The following is a 22,726-nucleotide window of genomic DNA, read 5'->3' as shown; positions in this document are numbered from 1 at the left end:
GTCCTCCCGGTCAAAAACGGATGAAGCATTACAATTTTACTTTAATTTTTCTCCAGGATAACCATTCAGTAAGGGTTAATGCCCGACGAGGTGTCCATTGTCAGGTTTTAATGGACGACGGCGAGGCGTAAACCGGCCGACGCGCAGCGGAGGACGGTTGCCTCCGCCGAAGTCCATTAAAACCTGACAATGGACACCTCGGAGGGCATTAACCCGCTTATACCATGGTCACTTGCCAAATAAAACATTAGTTTATATTTTAATTAGGCTAAATCTAGTTTTTACAAATAATAACTTGCCTTGCCTGCCTGAGTGTTTATTTAGCAACCGGAGATATATAGTCCGCTTAGTTCGTATCCCTCCAGGTTCACAAATGCATTTTTTTTTCATGAAACACAAAGGTAGGCATAGTTTTTTTTTTTTATTACTCATAAAACAATTAATCAAACAACAATAAAAAAAAACAATTAGCTCTGATCTCCAGCTATTCGCGCTTAACGTTATAGAGGGCAATAAATTAATCAGATCAAAGAGAGGGTAATTTTCCTCAGGCTCCTTAGGCTTGAAACGCTGTAACGTTCAGCCTTCTCCTGCCTTGGTTGTCTGGACAGCTGCGTAAAACTCCCGCAGGGTCTCATTCAGGGGTGCATTTCCCGAAAGCATCGTTATCCAACTATGGTCGCAAGTTACGTCGTTACCAATAGAGTTCAATGGAGCAGAGCAGCAGCGGTGTAATTTTCTCCGTTTTATTTACATTTTTTCTTTCTTCAGCAGCATACCAGTCGTCAAAGTTGCCATATTCTCCATAAATGTTAAAAGAAATAGCACGAAGTCGCTCATTGTATTAGGCTATAATATCTAACGTTAGATGATAGAGCATGTGACTGCCTGTTGCTATGGTTACTCACAGCCGTTGTAGGCAGCGCATTTATTTATTAATTTCGAATGGTAAACAGGCAGTTTCACCAGAACTACTTTACTAGGTGTCCTCTATCACTTTTTAACGGACACCCTGCAGCCAATCAGAATCGAGTATTCACCCAGACCATGGTATAAAATATATTGTTGTTCTATTATTGTTTTCTGATTATTATTTAGAATTTTTACAGGGTTTTTTATGATACTTTGCATTAATTATATAATTTTATGAGCTATTTTCCCATTAGAATTATATATATTTGTATTTTATATATTTTTTTTCAATAAGTGCAACATTTCACATCTAAATAGAGCCAGCCTAATAATAAAAAAAAATGTTCAAGTAGAAGCACGCCATCTAGTGGCTTTAAAAATAGTTACATGTGTGCAATGTCCTGTACCAGCCTGTAAGCTCTTCCTATATAAATACATAGAAAGGCTTTTTTTTGTTTGTTTGTTTTTTAGACATGATTTCTCTATCTTATTCGTTTTTTTTTTTTCTTTTAGATATACATCTAGATATTCTAAAAGACTGCTTTATTTTTATTTTTTACGAAATTGTTTAGATAAGTATCAGGTTTTGCATTATGATTACAATCAAACTATAGCATTTGGTAAAAAATTTGTATTTTTTATAAATTTTTATTCAATAAGTAATAAAAACTTCAGAAGGGAACAGCAACAGAAATAAACATAAAATAATGCTAATTAAGTTAATTAGCATATTCTCAGAATTTGCTGTTGCAGTCTTACCAGTTAATACCACATTTTTTGCACATCTAGTGCATGATGCAGAACCCAAACTCAAAACTACTCCGTTTTTAAATTTAACACATTTATTACACTTTTTGAGAAATGTGAGCATATTTACGGCCTTAAAATTATGAAAAGTGAATTTAAGACATGAGGACAGTGGGGAACCCTGGTAATGACGGAATTCCGTCACAGACTCTCTCTCGTAGCGACGGAGTGGAGAAATGTAATCCCTGTATATATGAAGAGGTCAGATGCAAAAGCCTCTAAATGCCATTTGAAATTTTCTTCTTTAATGATAATTTTTTATCAAACTTGTATATTTAAGTTCAGTAATTTCACTTAAATAACAATTAATAGGTAATTAATTGTTGATACGGAACTTAATAGGTAACCAGTGTAGACATGATAAAATCGGTGTTATATGATCATATTTTCTTGACCTAGTAAGAACTCTAGCAGCTGCATTTTGTACTAACTGTAGCTTGTTTATTGAGGATGCAGGACAACCGGCTAATAAAGCATTACAGTAATCTAGTCTCGAGGTCATGAATGCGTGAACTATTTTTTCAGCATCAGAAATAGAAAGCATGTTACGTAGCTTAGCAATGTTTCTAAGGTGGAAAAAGGCTGTTCTTGTAACATATGAAATATGATTTTCGAAAGACAAGCTGCGGTCTAGTATAACACCCAGGTCTTTTACTGTAGTGGATAAAGTAACAGGACATCCGTCTATATTAAAGTTGTATTGTAAGAGGTTTTGTGAGTAGTTTTTTGGACCAATAAGTAATACCTCCGTTTTATCTGAATTTAATAGCAGAAAATTCCGCGTCATCCAGTGTTTTATATCTTTGAGACACTCTGTCATTTTAGATGAGTTAGTGTTTTCATCTGGTCGTGATGAAATATATAATTGAGTGTCATCAGCGTAACAGTGGAAATGAATTCCATGTTTTCTTATAATATTACCAAGTGGCAGCATATATATTGAGAACAGCAGAGGGCCTAAAACCGATCCTTGTGGTACTCCATAGTCTACTGACGTTATCTTTGATTTTTTCCCATTTAAACAGACAAAATGATAACGGTCCGATAAGTACGATCTAAACCAGCTTAATGCCTGTCCCTGGACACCAGTGAAGTTTTGTAGTCGATCCAAGAGTATTTTATGATCTATAGTGTCGAACGCAGCGCTAAGATCAAGTAGGACTAGTATTGAGATACAGCCTTGGTCAGAAGCTAAAAGTAAATCATTTGTAATTTTAACCAGCGCAGTTTCTGTACTATGATGCGGTCTGAATCCTGACTGGAATTTTTCATAGATATAATTTTCTTGCAAAAAAGAGCACAATTGAGCGGACACTACTTTTTCTAGTATTTTGGACATAAATGGAAGATTTGAAATGGGTCTGTAATTTGCCAAGTTATTTGTATCTAATTGCGGTATCTTAATGAGCGGTTTTATTACTGCCAGCTTGAATATTTTTGGAACATGACCTAAAGATAAAGACGAGTTAATAATATTGAGGAGAGGCTCTTCCACTACAGGTAATAGTTCTTTTAGTAGTTTAGTGGTTATTGGATCTAATAAACATGTTGTTGGTTTAGATGCAATGATAAGTTTATTTAGCTCCTCCTGTCCTATCGTTGTAAAGCGGTGTAGTTGTTCTAGAGGGGCCAGAATTGAAGCTGAATCATAAGACACCATAGAGGATTGTACATTTATAATTGTGTTTCGGATGCTTTCTATTTTCTCATTGAAGTAATTCATAAAATCATTACTACTAAACTGTAACGGTATATTTTGCTCCAGTGATGTCTGTTTATTTGTTAGTCTAGCCACGGTGTTAAATAAAAACCTTGGATTATTTTGGTTATTTTCGATTCGTTTGCGGAGATGCTCAGCCCTGGCTGTTTTTAGTGTCTTTTTATAACGTGACATACTTTCCACGCGATTCTAAAGACCTCTCAATTAGTTTGTTTCCATTTACGCTCTAAGTTGCGAGTTTCTCTCTTGATAGCATGCGTAGCACTGTTGTACCATGGTGCAACAATATCTAATGTGCTAGTGAAAATGGTGCTCAAACTGCTAGTCATTTCCTCTAATTCATCTGTTTGTTTGGGTTCACTTAGCAGCTTAGATAGATCAGGTAAGCTATTTGAGAATCCATCTATAGTGGTTGGAAGGATTGTTCTGCCTGGTCTATAACTGTCACAATCACCAGTTGGAGTGCCCCAGAGAATCACCAGAGGGTACTCCACATCAGAACTGATCACTTCACCAGAACTCCGTTTCCCATAATGCCTCATCCCTGTGACTGATTACACGCACACCTGCACCTCATTTCAGACTGCCTATATAAGCCACACTCAAACAAGGACTCTTTGCGAAGTATGGGCTCTATGCACGGCGTTATTTCCGGTGAAGGATTAAGGATGCTCGATAACTTCCGCCGATCATAGAGTCCAATGCAATACCGAGAATTTATATTGAATTTTATACTCCATGGTTATACTAATGAAACGTTAGTCACAAAAACAGATAAAACAGACACCCCTCGTTGTGTTTATGCTTCTTTTTAAAATTATATTAAATAAACATAACTATATATTAAATTACATCTAAACGTATGTACGTTTCGTTTCAAAGACGGGAGGACAGTAAATATTGAAGACTCTGCCATAATCCCGTTTTCTCCGGTTTTCCTCCGCTTTAATCTACACAACCGGAAATGGACGAGCATCCTTATGTCAAATGCGGAACTTATGCGTGCATATAGCCCATTGCATTGCCACGGCTTGTAATTTCTGAGCGTGTATTCTGTCACAGGGATGAGGCATTATGGGAAACGGAGTTCTGGTGAAGTGATCAGTTCTGATGTGGAGTGCCCTCTGGTGATTCTCTGGGGCACTCCAACTGGTGATTGTGACAGTAACGTGGCGCAACATGACATATTTCAGCAGTACGTATTATGCAAGTCACCATGCAATGATCAGTGACATCATCGCTTTGCGGTATAATATCTATATCAGTTGGAATGGTTCCATATGATATAATTAAATCTAGTGTATGATTTAGACGATTAGTGGGACCACTGACGTTTTGTTTGACCCCAAATGAGTTCAATAAGTCTGTAAACGCAGCCCCTAAAGCATCATTTGTATTATCTACGTGTAAGTTAAAATCTCCAGCAATTATTGCTTTATCGACATTCACCAATAGATCCGAGAGAAAGTCTGCGAACTCTTTTCAGCATATGGGCCTGGAGGTCTATATACAGTAGCCAAGGCTAGAGATAATATGGATTTCCTTCTTACATCTAAGAGCGTAACATTTAGCACAAGTACTTCAAATGAATTAAACCTGTGACCTGTTTTCTGAGTAATATTAAAAATATCTTTATAGTTTGTTGCAACACCGCTGTCACGACCGATCAGGCGAGGCTCATGTTTATAACAGTATCCTGGCGGAGTAGATTGGTTGAGACCGAAATACTCATTTGGTTTAAGCCAGGTTTCAGTAAGGCACAGAACATCGAAGTTATTACCTGTGACCATTTCATTTACAATTACCGCCTTAGGTGTGAGCGATCTAATGTTTAGAAGACCTAGCTTTAGAAATTGTTTCTGTTCACTGATATTTAGATTTTCTGGTTTAATTACAATAAGATTTCTGCACTAGATTTATTGTTTGGCTTCACTAAACGAGGAATAGACACAGTTTCTATATAATGTTCCACACTATGCATATTAGTTAAGTTTGGACCACAAAGGCTGTGGTTTGGACTTTGACTTACTAGTCATCTGGCGCGTAACGTCTTGGAGATGTTGTCCGACAGCACAGCCGCTCCGATTCGCCTGGGATGGAGTCCATCTGCACGGTACAGCCTGGGTCTCTCCCAAAACAGATGCCAATTATTTACAAAGAGCAGTTTCTGTTCATTACACAATGACATTAACCATTCATTTAATGCAAATAGTCTACTGAACCTTTCCTGTCCTTGTCTGTACGTGGGAAGCGGTCCAGACACGATGATCGCTGCTTTAGGCGCTGTGCTGCGTACCGTCTCGATCAGGCTCCTGTAGTCCCTCTTCAGAACCTCCGTCTGCCGCAGCCTGATGTCGTTCACTCCCGCGTGCAGCACAACAGCTCCGACGTGCTCGTCCCCGTTCAGGATCTCAGGAACCTGTGCAGCGACATCAAGAACACGAGCACCAGGAAAGCAGTGAGTGCGCACCTTACCTTTATCCGAAGTAGCGCGGACATGACGGACCATGGATGTGCCAATGATCACGGCGTCGTCGCGTTCCGGCTCGCGAAGAGGGGAGAAGCGATTCCGGGTGGAGATCTCGAAGACCGGGAGGGGCGGAGAGGCGGCTCTGGTCCTGACTCGTGTCTTCCGCTGTGTGATCCATGGTCCATGTTGTTGTTTCGGTGCCGGAGTGAATGAAGCCCGAGATGATCGCGTCCTCCTGGGCAGAGTAACATACGGAGTAGACGAAGTCGGAGTCAAAGAGTTAACGTTACTAACCACTGATTTGTGAGCGTAGGAGCGTGATGCTTCAAGCGATGAGCGCCGATCCAACAGCTCGGCTTGCTTCACCAGCAGACCACGGATCTGTTTCTCAACGTATTCCAGCTCCTGCTTCACCCTGAAGAGCTCGAATGTGTCTTCACCTGCACTCAGAGGTAATGTTAGACAAGCATCTGATATGTTCGCCATTATAACAGATGAACAGTAAATTAGTAGTGATTACTAATGATTACTACAACTATCACTACTAATTTAGGACTGAAATGCCGGAAATAACCAGGATTCAGTGAAACGGGTGTAAAATGAGACGGCCAATAGGCGCGAGGCCACGCGTCGAATGCTAGCGGGCTAAAGGCTAGTAGCCGGGATTCGGAAGGTTGGATATAAGTAGAGATATCAAAGCAATCCAGTTGTTTTTTATAAGGAATAGTATCGAGGATAAGTTCACATGATATAAAAATAGAAAGTTCACCGGAGCTACAAACACAAACAACCAAACGCACGCGCATGCGCAGGACCCTTTTTGTGAATCTGATAAAGTATAGTTGAATTGTAAGGAAAAGAGTTTGAACTATCTATGTATCTGCACTTTTACAATATGAAATCTCAGCATGGTTCAACAGGACATTTGGCCACTATAGAGGGTAATCGGGCAAATAGTGGGTTCGTGGAACAAGGGCATGTGGCTTGTGAGTTGTCAGCCGCGGTCGACGGGACATTTGGCCACTATAGTGGGTAATTGGGCAAATAGTGGGTGAGTGGGATGGGGGCGTGGCTTGTGAGTGGTCAGGGGGAGTCACAACAGGACTTTTGGCCACTATAGTAGGTAATCGGAAAAATTGTGGGTTCGTGGGACGGGCGTGGGTGTGGCTCGGGAGTGGTCAGCGGGGGTCGACGGGACATTTGGCCACTATAGTGGGTAATCGGACAAATAATGGATTTGTGGGACGGGGCGTGGCTTGGGACCGTTTAATGTCAACGGGACAACGGGACATTTGGCGGCGCTGCTTCTGGGATTCTTGGATTTTGGGGTGCTCCTGTCGGGCCCCTGGGGGGGTCAGGCCCCCCTGACCTCACACGGGTCATTAGGTCGGCCTGGGAGGTCTTCCACATGTCTGATCATGCTTTTGTTGAGACCTGGCCTTAATATTAGGATAAGGTTATGGTGATTGTTAATGTTTTACCCTGAAACAACACTGACTGTAATATTTTGATATGATAACTTGATATGATGGTTTGTAGAACTTGCGTTCCACGATGGTACAATGTTGCCTGAGGGCAACAGCTGGATAATAAATGTTAATTTTTATTAAATATGAAATGTGTAATTCATTAAAAACTTGATAAATATGTTTGTTCAAGTGTTTAGTTAAGTAAATTGGTGTTTTCAATAAATCTTTAATTTTTTTCTTCATGAAAATGTCAAACGTTTCAATTTGTCCATTGTGGTACAATGTTGCCTTGAGGCAACAAACTTTTAATGAATAAATACATTTAAAAAGAATGATAAAGTTTATTGATATTGTTATCCACAAGTTTCCGAGGGGCGCTCATGTAAAAAATAAAGTGGGTGAAACTTCCGGTGACGCGGCGGAAGTAGCATTCCAATGGTATTTTGTGTGTTAGTTAGCGAAGAGGCTAGCTGTTTTTCGGAGAATTATTTTACTATTTAAAGACGCCAATCTTTATGAGAGATGTCGTTCGCTACTGATGTTACACCTAAACTCAGGATCAAAGCCTGAGGTGACAGAATACCAAATGTGCCAGTTAATGTATTCCAGTAGCACATTCATTTATAATTTTGAATAAACTCCAAAGCACAATGACTAAGTGTGTATTTTTTATTTTAATTGTTTGTCAGCTCGCACAACTGTCTGTCAACATGCCTTGATGAGTATTGATTATTAATAATGTTATTATAATACTCCCAATCAACTACTGCGGAGGGTAAAGGTACTGTTATTTCACCCTTTTGAATTTCGTTGAGGTTGTGTTCCCACATCGTTAGCTAGTTTGGATCGCTATAACTTGAATGACTGTCAACTGTTGAATGAACGAGTGTCAAGCATGTCAAGTAGCGCTTTGTTGTTTACTTCAAACCGGAAGTCGCGCCCACTTTTGACGCAAGGCCTCATGGGGCGTAGGAAACTTGTGGATTGTGTCCAATTTTAAGCAGGAAAAACATAACAAAAACTTTTTTTATCACTGATATCATATTGCGTACCATAGAGGGTTAATTACAGTAAATGATACTGACTCACCAGATAGAATGTATTCCTCTATACGATCGGCTTCTCATTCAGAATGCATCAAATTAATCAAACTGCAACTTTTTAATTATTTTTTTCGAAGATTTTCAATCTCAGATTTATAAAACGATCACGACGATCAGATTGCGTCTGCTATTCTCAATCAAGCTCGTCTCTTTCTGTCATTGCGCATGCTCGTCGACACCCATGGCTCAAATGACAAAGAGCTCTCATTGGTTGATCACCGAGCTTTTATCGAGAATTAATTTGCATATTTATTCATGTATATTATTTTTTATATTACTCATTTTTTTCTATCACTTATCAAATTTTATTAAGGGGATTGATCACTGAATTGCGTGTAAATTAAATGTTATTTATTTAACCTGTGTTACATATGGTAAAACAGGTTTTAATTTTTAAAAATAGTTACCGCCGTTGTGAAATGCAGGCAGGAAAGACACTATAAATACTACTAGGAACCATTATCCATATTGTGTGTGGGTAGGGTTTGCAATGTTAGGACCTCTTTGCACATAGGCTCACAGGCTCGCTGAGGTTAGTTATGCCAAGCACTTCGTGGCATAGATCACGAAGTGTACGTCTTTCCTGGCATCTCAACCCAGTTTTTTTTTCTTTTCTTTGTGTAACCGAAAAAGTCACTTAGTCCTCCCGGTCAAAAACGGATGAAGCATTACAATTTTACTTTATTTTTTCCCCAGGATAACCATTCAAATATATTGTTGTTCTATTATTGTTTTCTGATTATTATTTAGAATTTTTACAGGGGTTTTTTTATGATACTTTGCATTAATTATATAATTTTATGAGCTATTTTCCCATTAGAATTAATATATATATATTTGTATTTTATATATTTTTTTCAATAAGTGCAACATTTCACATCTAAATAGAGTGCCAGCCTAATAAAAAAAAAATGTTCAAGTAGAAGCACGCCATCTAGTGGCTTTAAAAATAGTTACATGTGTGCAATGTCCTGTACCAGCCTGTAAGCTCTTCCTATATAAATACATAGAAAGGCTTTTTTTTGTTTGTTTGTTTTTTAGACATGATTTCTCTATCTTATTCGTTTTTTTTTTTTTTTTTTTTTAGATATACATCTAGATATTCTAAAAGACTGCTTTATTTTTATTTTTTACGAAATTGTTTAGATAAGTATCAGGTTTTGCATTATGATTACAATCAAACTATAGCATTTGGTAAAAAATTTGTATTTTTTATAAATTTTTATTCAATAAGTAATAAAAACTTCAGAAGGGAACAGCAACAGAAATAAACATAAAATAATGCTAATTAAGTTAATTAGCATATTCTCAGAATTTGCTGTTGCAGTCTTACCAGTTAATACCACATTTTTTGCACATCTAGTGCATGATGCAGAACCCAAACTCAAAACTACTCCGTTTTTAAATTTAACACATTTATTACACTTTTTGAGAAATGTGAGCATATTTACGGCCTTAAAATTATGAAAAGTGAATTTAAGACATGAGGACAGTGGGGAACCCTGGTAATGACGGAATTCCGTCACAGACTCTCTCTCGTAGCGACGGAGTGGAGAAATGTAATCCCTGTATATATGAAGAGTTCAGATGCAAAAGCATCTAAATGCCATTTGAAATTTTCTTCTTTAATGATAATTTTTATCAAACTTGTATATTTAAGTTCAGTAATTTCACTTAAATAACAATTAATAGGTAATTATCATTGCCATTTAAGTGAAATCACTGAACTTAAAGCTTGATAAAAATTATCATTCTAGAAGAAAATTTCAAATGGCACTTAGAGGCTTTTGCATCTGAACTCTTCATATTATGAAGTGTATTACTGAATATAGAATTACATACATTATAATATTAGTAATTATATTGTCTATCGCATTTTTAAATGCATAAAGATTCCTTATGTATTATTCAATATATTGTAATATATTAACACCATATATTATTCTGTATATTTTCAAATATGCTGTGTGAAACCATTCATATAGGGAAATATATTTTCTTAAAGGTGCAATGTGTAACAAAGTTGAGTATCTATTAACAGAAATGCAATATGACATCCATAACTATGTTTTCAGTGGTGTATAAAGAACTTACTTAATTAGCCGTAATGTTTTTATTACCTTAGAATGAGACATTAATAGCTCCATAACCGAGGGAATCCCCTTCTACGAAGGTCGCCATGTTGTGACGTCATATTCCTACCGTAGCCGAACGCGAACAAACAGCGCTACAGAACGCGTTTCATCACTACCTTGAAAGAGAAGTAGCGGAAAGCTGGAAGCTAGCCTTACACTCCGTGAGTAGTGACTTTTCCCTTGTGAGTGGTGTAAAATATGTAGTTGGGATTGTTTCATGTAACTTAGTTCTCCCTCGCTGTGTTATGGGTTTGTTATGTTGGGGATAGATGTGCTGTTACGTTCGTGAGACAGCTGATGATTAGTATTCATGTCATTGACCGTAAAACAGTACGTTACAGGAATCACTAACCCGTCGATAGAGACTTTTACTAAAGTCTTTTATCACTAAAGTCGATCGCGAAGAATTTTAAAAATCAGAGAAAAAAAGCCTATTGTGTGTAGTAAATAGTATCTATGGGATGCGGAGATGACATGATTGTAACAGCGCGCGCACTTCCGACCTTTGGACTCATGCAGACACGTCCCAGCTCAGCCACAGTAACAGCTCATATTAGCTAGCTAAACTATTACTACCCTGTTAGAAAAAATATATAGCTGCTCCCTCGCTGTATTATGGGTTTGCTACAGTATGTAGGGAGAAATGTGCTGCTGGTTACGTTTGTGAGACAATCAGCTGATTATTATTTTATTAAATTATATATTAAAACCCTTGATCCTCACCTGACTATGGCTTTGTAAACAGACAGTATTCATGATGTGGTTTATAATGGACTGTGGTACAGAAACAGTGACAATGTTACACACTCTTGGCTTACTCTGGCTATTCTCTGCTATCTCAGCCGACGAGATGTTTGTCCCGTTTTAGCAACCGTAGCTTCTTCGAAAGGGAGGGGTGAGCAGTGGGCTGAGCCCTTAGTGCAAACCTGGTGCAAACTCGCAACCGAACCACTAGATGTCGCTAAAAGTCACACATTATTGCTCCTTTAAGAGGACCCCGACAGTAAAATGGGATTTTGTAACATCATGATTTTTTTTAAACATGTAGCAAATATCACTCACCCCATTCATGTTTTTATTAAAAAAAAAAAAAAAAAAAAAAAAAATATATATATATATATATATATATATATATATATATATATATATATATATATATATATATATATATATATTATTTGCCTTCATTTCATTATTAGACCTACTAGCAACGTTAGGTCGAATTCACTGTAAAGATGTACAATTCTTAGTTTAATTTGTGGTGTTGATACGAAAAATGAGCCACAAAATGAGCCACAAAATCTGGGGAACAATTATAGTCCAACAAAGGTGGTGAAGAAGGGAAGAAAAGGGGGAAGGAAGTAAAAGAGAAGGGGAAGAAGAGAAAGAAAAAATGCATTTCAAGAAAATCACGCATTTATATTACACTGTTTTCTATTGCAGGTCTTCACCAAGACTTGGGTTCGAATCCAGCTAAAGACAACTTTTTGTAATATTTATTAGTTAATTAAATAAGAATCGTTTTTGAATGCATACTGTTCCAGTGTTAATAAAATATACATATGTCATTTGTTTATTTATATTCTTTAATTAAAAAGAATGTTATTTGCATTATTACGCAATGAACAAAGATGCAACCCATTAAATGGTAACTAATATGCTAAAAAATGAATGAAGAACAACAAAATGTACAAATTATTAAACTTTATTGTTATCTTGTTGCAGTGTACTGATAAAATACTGTTATGTTATAATAAAGTATTGTTAATAAAATATACACATTTTATTTGTTTGTTGTGTTTTTTTTTATATTCTTTCATAAAAATGTATAATTGCCAATGGAATAGTGTTATTATTTAGTTGTTGTATTATTATTGATCTTATGTACGTTTTTTTTAGGTTACATTCAAACAAGACACTTTAAAATCTTTTATTTCTAATGAATAAACATGCAACCCATTAAATAGTAACTAATTTGCTGAAAATGTCAGTGTTCTGATTAACAAATGAAAGACAAAGTCAAAAAGAAATCACTTGCCAATTCGTTTTTATTTTCCAATCATGCCAACAGTAATGAATATTAAAATGTTAAATAAAATATTTTTAAAATAAATAAATAAATAAATAAAATGAAAAGTGAAATAGGTTTTCAAAAGCAAGTAATAAATAGTTAAAATGTTAAATAATGTTAAAAACAAAATTAAAAATTATTCAACACAAGTATTAGCTATTTAAACAACTGTTCACACTATATACATGATGCTATATACATAAAAAATATCTACACCACACCTCCTTTGTTACTGTCTCAGTCTGTGGACAGTACACCCGGCCCCTGTACTGGCTATGTCCTGTTGCACTTGTTTTAAACGTTTGCCCGCATTTTTTACAAGTGTTGGCCTCTACGGTTCTCCTGTAGGGTCTCTTGGGCGGGTAAGCGGGTGCCCTGTACAGCTGTTGGCTGTAGCAGTGGCTGTGTCATTTGCATCCCCTGGACCATTGGGATGCCCTGGATCATTTGCAGACCCTGGACCATTGGCACCTCTGGATCTGAGGGGAGAGTTGAAACAGATGTTTCAGAGAGAGCAGGTGTGACGGCAGTCCCTGAGGGTCCAGGTGATGAAGGAGACTGTGTGAGGCCAAGTTTGGGGTCAGGGACCAGTGAAGGGGATGTGGAGCCCTGCCCAGTACATGTGTGGCACTGCTGGCGACCAGGGTGGAAGAACCCAGTGTCAGTGTGGAAGAGGGTGGTGGTGACAGTACAGCCTCCGGATCTGCTATTGTGTGATCCTCGCTGATGTCACAGTAGCCCTCATCTTCATCTCGCTCCTCCACACTGAGGTCCTCAATGAGCTCTGCTGTCTGCTCAGAGTCTGGATTCATGTCCTGCAGTGCCTGACCAGTCTGCTGGAACAGATACTGCACTCCAATGAGCTCACCTGAAATAAAAACAATAAACAAAAAGAAATGAAATAGAATGTTGTGTGTCAGATTTGATACATTTTTGTAGCAGCTCATATACTGTGAGAATATAGAGCTCATCGTCAAGGAGAACAAAACAGTTTTATTCAAAGGCCCAACATGTTTAATTATGGGGCAAAACATGATATGAACTGCAATACAATGATGACTGATAGAAAAGTCTGATGATCATTTTGATATTTACATGTAACATGATTTTCTAATCAAGTGAACAACCCAAGCTGCTTCTGTCTAGTAATTAGTTATTGCATATTACTAACAATATAAAAGTTATTCTTACAATTACTTTATAAATATCAGTAAAGGTTTCACAGTGAAAAGAAACGTGAAGCACGAGCTGAGCTGAAGGTGGACACTTTTACAATTACACTAAAAGACTATAATCAATCAGTCGACAGAGGGCATGTTTCCTCATGTTGAAAATTTAGAGGCCTTTAGAAACGTGCATATTAATTATGACACAATCAACTCTATAGTGTTAAATTAGGTTACACAGAAATTCCAAGTTGATAAAATAAAAAATAAATAAAACAATTCTCACCGGTGTAACATGCAGGGGGACAAAACGTGGGGACCACTTTCCTGCCAAACAGCTTTCCGTAATTGCCGTTTACACAGTGAACAAGTTCTCCTGTGTAGCTGCGCAAAGCTGATGGCTCCGATGACAGGGAAGCAGCCTCCCGGTCCTGTTTCCACCGGTGTAGACCCTCCAGCAGATAAATCTGAAAATTCAGACTGTTTGCACTGGCCCCTGTAAATAGACACAACAGTGTTTTAAGGGTGTTAAAGCAACACGAAAAAACACTTCATGCTCTTTCTTTACACATGCACAGTGTGTGTGGAAAAGACAATACCTGGGATGAAACGGTTCAGGTGTAAATGAAAGGACTCGAGAGAAGTGGACATCTGTATGTCTTCAGAAGCACGCCTCCCTTGTTCAGGGTCCCTGTCTCTGTGTAGAGCACAACACCAGGGGGGTCTTGAATGCATTTCACATGCTTCTTCTGGACATTCCAGATGTGCTCCATCCTTTCTCGGTCCAGGAGAGGAACACCCAGGGAGTCTTTGCCCTTACTGCTCAGGAGCTCTGTAAGCAGCCGCTCAAGGAGAAGGATGGTAGTCTCCTCTCCACAGGTCCTCCTCTGGCAATGCAGTGCTAGCTCCTCCCTGGTGAGATGCTGCTTGTTGACATCTTCATCTGTCAGCGCAGGCCAGCCCTGGGATAACAACTGCTCTCTCTTTGCTTTGCGAAGCATAGAAATATCAGCCGCATCCCACTCAAAAATGCACGCTGACAGCCGTGACATGAAGATGGGATACAGCTGATGGGCATCAGTTGTACACCCCATGGCGATCCTGCGCATATAATGCCAGATGTCCAAGCGAATCATGAGATCAGGCCAACCTCTGAATCTGGTTTTTAGCTTGGTCTCACCCACATCAGTGCAGCAGCCACAGTCCACGTACAAAACAGTAGGTGGATCCACACCAGCCTGCTGGTACCTTTTCACCAGACCATCAACCATCTTGTCCAGTCCTGCTCCTTCCTGTGCTGTCAGCACACTCATGAGCACCTGACCAAACTCATTGCCAACAGAGGTAAGACAGAGTCCCGTTCCCCTTGCCGTCCCAGCCAGCTTCTTGGTGATCTGCAGTCGATTACAGGAAGCATGCAATGTTATGAAACATCACACCATGTAGAATATGATACTCATGCCCTGATAATGATATAACAGTAAACGCCATAGAAGAACAAAAATCCCCAGCTAACCTTTTTAGTGGAATCCATCTTCAAGACTGAACCATATCCACATCCACATGTTATCCTTGCATGGATTTCATGATCCAGCCTTGTCAGGATGTCTTGGCTGTAAACGGTGAGCAGCCACTTGCAGCTTGGCACCACTGTGGGCTCTGGGGGTTCCTGGAACTTTATTTGCAACACCCCGGGACGTTTGAGGAAGTCCACGCATTGGGTGGTGTACCACGCGGGCCATATACGTTGGAGCCACTCCTCGCTGTGGTTCTCACGCAGCTGTTTAATGACCCGCGTGGGACTGTTGCCTAGCCACGCTCAGGCAGGAGCCGAATGACTCTCATGTCACAGGCATACCTTAGGAAGAGCAAAATACACACATTCATATATTTTACATATTTGATTTGTAAAGTATTTGCAAACATATGTGGTGATGGTCTATCAACTGGGTGTGGAATTAAAGTGTACTTACTTCCGCGTGAGGATGACCCGAAATTCAGAGCGATGGCCCAGATCCAGCTGTTGCAGGATGGTCTGACTCCAGGACACATGCGAGGCTTGGTACAGATGAGGGTTTCTGTGACCATGTTGTACATCCTATCGATGTCCAGAACCTGCCGTGCCCTTTTGTGCAGACCGCCTCCAGTCAGCTGATGCTGACCGCAGGTAGAATTGGGACAGACAGCCTTTATCTTCCAAAGCTTGTACGGCATCCACAGCAACAGAGCATGACTAAAAAATCTGTCTGGAGCTGGAGCCTGGTTGTAGATAAGTGCTGGCTGTGGTGGGTAATACCAGAGCTGTAGGTCGTCTCGAAGCTCTGGTTTTCCCTTGGACCCCGTTTTAAAAAGCCTGCTGGCAATCCACCTGTGATCCTCTGGCGGCAAGGTCTCCGGCCACAAACGATGCAGTCGAACTGCAGATGGAGCTTGCAATGATGCCCCGGAAGGAGCAGTCTGTGAAGGAAAAAGAAAAAAAACATTTAGTCGTCAGGTCATTTATTTAATTAGCGCTTTATCTATCCAAGACTACCCTCACATTAAATAGAAAATATTGGATGTCAAATACGAACTTAGGATTTACATTTGTTCCAAATGTTTTTAGAATTGTGTCAGCTGTGAGCGCTATTTTGTGCAACTCTAGTGAGTTGTGAAAGTTAATATGAAAAATAAATTATTTTAGACCAATAGAATTTGAAATTGCTTACCGAGACAATACCGCAAGACTCAGGACTAGTCACATCTGCAGTGGTTCTGGGGACAGAGGCTGGAACTCCAGGATCTTGTGTCTGTAAAATCATGCAGTGAAATATAATAGATTTTGTTTGTATAACAAGAGAAACAGTCAAACATACCTGTCAAATAATTGTAATTCATCCTGGATGGAATTATACAATGCTGTTCAAAAGTCTGGGGTCAGTAAGTTTATTTTATGTTTTTATAAACCCTATTTACTACTAACCCTAACCCTAAGAGTATATAGTACTGTTATTACGTCATTATGTTAAGATTTCCTTGAATACAAAATATGTGTGCAGAGGAAAGTGCACAGGAGTGGAGTGTGTATTCATAGAATGCAATGTGGATTATGCCAGTACTTACAGAGACAGTGCATGGTGCTCGGTGTAGGGGCACTGGACACCCCTGCGCTGGGTGAGTCAACCTGAGATGGTCTCCTAGCCACACTTAGATTTGGCTTTGCAGTAGAAATGTGGGACCCACCAAATCTTGGCTTGGTAAACTAAAATAGGACAAAACAATTTCAACTAAATGACTAAATAAGCTGTAACAGCACAGTGGCAAACAATAATTGCATTTTTGGTAAATGAGAAAATATCTGTTGTTTCAATTTACACCCTCTGCTACTTATATAGATTGAAGTAAGCACAGTTAAGAATAGAAAAATGATTGGGAAGGCATTGCTAGAATGTGAGTATTATTGTAATTCAACAGGTACCTTTTAAAAATGACATTGATTCAAAACTAGTTGGCACATAGCTTGTAAGATACAGTGTTTGTTTACTAACAGCATTCATGGTTATACTTGAAAGTAGATGCATGATGACTGAATTAATAATACATGTATTACTAAAAATGTTATTACCATTGACAAACTTGGTATTATCCTTGATGTCACAGATGCAGTGGGCCGTGGCTGGGGCTGGAGTCGAGGCTGAGGCTGACTCTGCTCCATCACCTCCTGTGCTGGTCCAGTAGCGGCAGACTGTTGTTGCTCCACAACCCTTGGTGCTTGACCAGTAGAGACTGTGGCCTGCTTAAGACAACCAAAAAATACATCCGCTTCAATCACTTTTGAACGAGAAACATTTATTCAGTAAGTTATTTTTATTATGTTTTGATACTTGCAACATCTTCACATTGTTACCTTTTGAGTGTGAAAACCACACATACACTTTGGGACCTCTCTGAGCAAGGTCGTCTGGCCGCGAGACTGCATCGGACATCTTTCAATCTGTAAACATTAAGACATGTCATACACAATACATGCATTTCAACTAAACAGGAATGGCAAACTAATTTACTGTCATTTTCCATGACGTGTGTCATATTTATTTTTATTCATGTTCTTTGCAGGGGAGATACAAACTGTAAAATTAGAGAGAAAGAGTGAGGAACATTTCACACAATAACACTTGACGGGGTGTGCATAAGACTGATATGACACCTTCATAATCATGAATATGAAGGAGGGTTTATACATGTTTATGACAACTGTCATTAAGTGTCATTCGCTCAATAAGGACATTTCTAATGCAAATATGACATTGTTTGAGATGTCCTTGTTATGACAACATGACATTAACCAATACATCATAACCTATCAGTGTCATAAGTTAAGTCAAGTCAAGTCACATTTATTTATATAGCGCTTTTCACAATACAGATTGTCTCAAAGCAGCTTCACAGTGATAACATGAAAGTAGTACAACACAGATCAATAATATTGTTAAATATTAAGTAACCCCGACTAAGCAAGCCAAAAGCAAGGCAACAGTGGCAAGGAACCATAATTTTTCAGCATCAGAAATAGATAGCATGTTACGTAGCTTAGCAATGTTTCTAAGGTGGAAAAAGGCTGTTCTTGTAACATATGAAATATGATTTTCGAAAGACAAGCTGCGGTCTAGTATAACACCCAGGTCTTTTACTGTAGTGGATAAAGTAACAGGACATCCGTCTATATTAAAGTTGTATTGTAAGAGGTTTTGTGAGTAGTTTTTTGGAATAAGTAATACCTCCGTTTTATCTGAATTTAATAGCAGAAAATTCCGCGTCATCCAGCGTTTTATATCTTTGAGACACTCTGTCATTTTAGATGAGTTGGTGTTTTCATCTGGTCGTGATGAAATATATAATTGAGTGTCGTCAGCGTAACAGTGGAAATTAATTCCATGTTTTCTTATAATATTACCAAGTGGCAGCATATTGAGAACAGCAGAGGGCCTAAAACCGATCCTTGCGGTACTCCATAGTCTACTGACGTTATCTTTGATTTTTTCCCATTTAAACAGACAAAATGATAACGGTCCGATAAGTACGATCTAAACCAGCTTAATGCCTGTCCCTGGACACCGGTGAAGTTTTGTAGTCGATCCAAGAGTATTTTATGATCTATAGTGTCGAACGCAGCGCTAAGATCAAGTAGGACTAGTATTGAGATACAGCCTTGGTCAGAAGCTAAAAGTAAATCATTTGTAATTTTAACCAGCGCAGTTTCTGTACTATGATGCGGTCTGAATCCTGACTGGAATTTTTCATAGATAGTCCATCTGCACGGTACAGCCTGGGTCTCTCCCAAAACAGATGCCAATTATTTACAAAGAGCAGTTTCTGTTCATTACACAATGAGATTAACCATTCATTTAATGCAAATAGTCTACTGAACCTTTCCTGTCCTTGTCTGTACGTGGGAAGCGGTCCAGACACGATGATCGCTGCTTTAGGCGCTGTGCTGCGTACCGTCTCGATCAGGCTCCTGTAGTCCCTCTTCAGAACCTCCGTCTGCCGCAGCCTGATGTCGTTCGCTCCCGCGTGCAGCACAACAGCTCCGACGCGCTCGTCCCCGTTCAGGATCTCAGGAACCTGTGCAGCGACATCAAGAACACGAGCACCAGGAAAGCAGTGAGTGCGCACCTTACCTTTATCCGAAGTAGCGCGGACATGACGGACCATGGATGTGCCGATGATCACGGCGTCGTCGCGTTCCGGCTTGCGAAGAGGGGAGAAGCGATTCCGGGTGGAGATCTCGAAGACCAGGAGGGGCGGAGAGGCGGCTCTGGTCCTGGCTCGTGTCTTCCGCTGTGTGATCCATGGTCCATGTTGTTGTTTCGGTGCCGGAGTGAATGAAGCCCGAGATGATCGTGTCCTCCTGGGCAGAGTAACATACGGAGTAGACGAAGTCGGAGTCAAAGAGTTAACGTTACTAACCACTGATTTGTGAGCGTCGGAGCGTGATGCTTCAAGCGATGAGCGCCGATCCAACAGCTCGGCTTGCTTCACCAGCAGACCACGGATCTGTTTCTCGACGTATTCCAGCTCCTGCTTCACCGTGAAGAGCTCGAATGTGTCTTCACCTGCACTCAGAGGTAATGTTAGACAAGCATCTGATATGTTCGCCATTATAACAGATGAACAGTAAATTAGTAGTGATACTACTACAACTATCACTACTAATTTAGGACTGAAATGCCGGAAATAACCAGGATTCAGTGAAACGGGTGTAAAATCCCAGATAGCAAACTGACATTGAATCAACGTGGAAACGACGTCTCTCATGACATTGAAACAACGTTGATTTTACTCATCGAATTAACGTTGAATCAACGTCAGACGTGGCATTCTTCAAAGCTAAATGAAAATCGAAAATTGGTTTGCTTTAAAAACGTTGAAACAACGCGTTGATTTCAAGTTGATTTTCCGTTAGTTTTGAAAGAATGACGCATCTGACGTTGGTTCAACGTTAATTCGATGAGCAAAACAATGTCAGATCAACGTTGTTTCGATGTCATATTTCCACGTTGATTCAATGTCAGTTTGCTATCTGGGATGAGACGGCCAATAGGCGCGAGGCCACGCGTGGAATGCTAGCGGGCTAAAGGCTAGTAGCCGGGATTCGGAAGGTTGGATATAAGTAGCGATATCAAAGCAATCCAATTGTTTTTTATAAGGAATAGTATCGAGGATAAGTTCACATGATATAAAAATAGAAAGTTCTCCGGAGCTACAAACACAAACACCCAATCGCACGCGCATGCGCATGACCCTTTTTGTGAATCTGATAAAGTATAGTTGAATTGTAAGGAAAAGAGTTTGAACTATCTATGTATCTGCACTTTTACAATATGAAATCTCAGCATGGTTCAACAGGACATTTGGCCACTATAGAGGGTAATCGGGCAAATAGTGGGTTTGTGGAACAGGGCATGTGGCTTGTGAGTTGTCAGCCGCGGTCGACAGGACATTTGGCCACTATAGTGGGTAACTGGGCAAATAGTGGGTGAGTGGGATGGGGGCGTGGCTTGTGAGTGGTCAGGGGGAGTCACAACAGGACTTTTGGCCACTATAGTGGGTAATCGGAAAAATTGTGGGTTTGTGGGACGGGCGTGGGTGTGGCTCGGGAGTGGTCAGCGGGGGTCGACGGGACATTTGGCCACTATAGTGGGTAATCGGACAAATAATGTTTTACCCTGAAACAACACCGACTGTAATATTTTGATATGATAACTTGATATGATGGTTTGTAGAACTTGCGTTCCACGATGGTACAATGTTGCCTGAGGGCAACAGCTGGATAATAAATGTTAATTTTTATTAAATATAAAATGTGTAATTCATTAAAAACTTGATAAATATGTTTTTTCAAGTGTTTAGTTAAGTAAATTGATGTTTTCAATAAATCTTTAATTTTTTTCTTAATGAAAATGTCAAATGTTTCAATTTGTCCATTGTGGTACAATGTTGCCTTGAGGCAACAAACTTTTAATGAATAAATACATTTAAAAAGAATGATAAAGTTTATTGATATTGTTATAGTGTCCAATTTTAAGCAGGAAAAACATAACAAAAACATTTTTTTTATCACTGATATCATATTGCGTACCATAATTACAGTAAATGATACTGACTCACCAGATAGAATATTCCTCTATACGATCGGCTTCTCATTCAGAAAGCATTGTTGTGGCAAATCAGAAGTCTCAATTCAGTTTAGCAGAGTCAAGTCTTGGTCTTGTAGAAATTGCGCAGAGTCGAGGTTTCAGGTCTCAGAAGAATAACTTTATTGAGCAGGTCAACAAAGTGAGATGTGGCCAAGCATCTGAAGTTAAGTTGGTTTCATCCCAGCATATTATACCCTTTTCTTATCGTGGCTGCCCAATTAGTGTTTCTGCCCTTATCTCTTTTCTCCTGCTCCTCCTCTTCATTTCGCACCCATTATTGCTTACTCAGCCTTATTCCTGCTTTAACCGTGGCGAAACACGTGCTCATATGTTTTTTAAAAATAAAGTACTGTACACTTTTTATTATCAAGGCTAGGAGGTCAATAGGTTAAAAAACTAACTGTCAAATCCAATTTGATCCCTTTAAACTTATCTAGGGGGTTAATAGGTCATAAAACTAACTGTCAAACCCATTTGATGCCCTTTAATCTTATCTAGGCGGTCAATAGGTCATAAAACTAACTGTCAAACCCATTTGATGATACCTAGGCGCAGTCGTGTGACTCTGAACACCTGTTTTTGCTATTTTTGCTAATTACATGACCATTTCTATAGATACGGCCTTCCATACCTTGTTGCTCTGCAGAGGAGCAGTTTACCATGAATAATCAACCATCTGTATTTCTCTTTTTGGAGTGACTTAAGACAAGTGGATTTCTCCAACAGCATCAAATTAATCAAACTGCAACTTTTTAATTATTTTTTCGAAGATTTTCAATCTAAGATTTATAAAACGATCACGACGATCAGATTGCGTCTGCTCTTCTCAATCAAGCTCGTCTCTTTCTGTCATTGCGCATGCTCGTCGACACCCATGGCTCAAATAACAAAGAGCTCTCATTGGTTGATCACCGAGCTTTTATCGAGAATGAATTTGCATATTTATTCATGTATATTATTTTTTATATTACTCATTTTTTTCCATCACTTATCAAATTTTATTGAGGGGATAGATCACTAAATTGCGTGTAAATTAAATGTTCTTTATTTAACCTGTGTTACATATGGTAAAACAGGTTTTAATTTTTAAAAATTGTTACCGTCGTTGGGAAATGTAGGCACGGTTAGCACTATAAATACTACTAGGAACCTACGTGTCGGTTGTGTGTGAGTAGGGTTTGCAATGTTAGGACC

At 39.2% G+C, this 22,726-nt stretch overlaps 1 protein-coding gene and 2 pseudogenes across 2 annotated transcripts; all 3 read right to left on the bottom strand.

Moving 5' to 3' along the window:
- Positions 1-4,435: 4,435 nt before the first annotated feature.
- On the bottom strand, positions 4,436-7,319 carry LOC148977311 (uncharacterized; annotated as a pseudogene).
- Positions 7,320-12,859: 5,540 nt separating this feature from the next.
- LOC148977310 (uncharacterized) lies at positions 12,860-14,336 on the bottom strand (annotated as a pseudogene). Its single transcript, XR_016145427.1, has 2 exons — positions 14,140-14,336; positions 12,860-13,555 (listed from the first exon to the last, which is right to left on the bottom strand). The product of XR_016145427.1 is annotated as an uncharacterized LOC148977310 (transcript).
- Positions 14,337-15,375: 1,039 nt separating this feature from the next.
- On the bottom strand, positions 15,376-17,818 carry LOC120467794 (uncharacterized). Its single transcript, XM_089116668.1, has 6 exons — positions 17,740-17,818; positions 17,458-17,625; positions 16,956-17,038; positions 16,562-16,642; positions 15,827-16,310; positions 15,376-15,711 (listed from the first exon to the last, which is right to left on the bottom strand). The coding sequence occupies exons 1-6, from the start codon at positions 17,816-17,818 to the stop codon at positions 15,695-15,697; spliced, it is 912 nt and encodes a 303-aa protein (XP_088972794.1). The 3' UTR covers positions 15,376-15,694.
- Between the last annotated feature and the right edge of the window lie 4,908 nt (positions 17,819-22,726).

Source organism: Pimephales promelas, chromosome 10 (genome assembly GCF_988280905.1).
Source record: "Pimephales promelas chromosome 10, fPimPro1.hap1.1, whole genome shotgun sequence".
NCBI classification, from domain to species: domain Eukaryota; kingdom Metazoa; phylum Chordata; class Actinopteri; order Cypriniformes; family Leuciscidae; genus Pimephales; species Pimephales promelas.
Note: the sequence above shows the minus strand (reverse complement) of the source record. Positions and strands in the feature narration are given on the sequence as shown.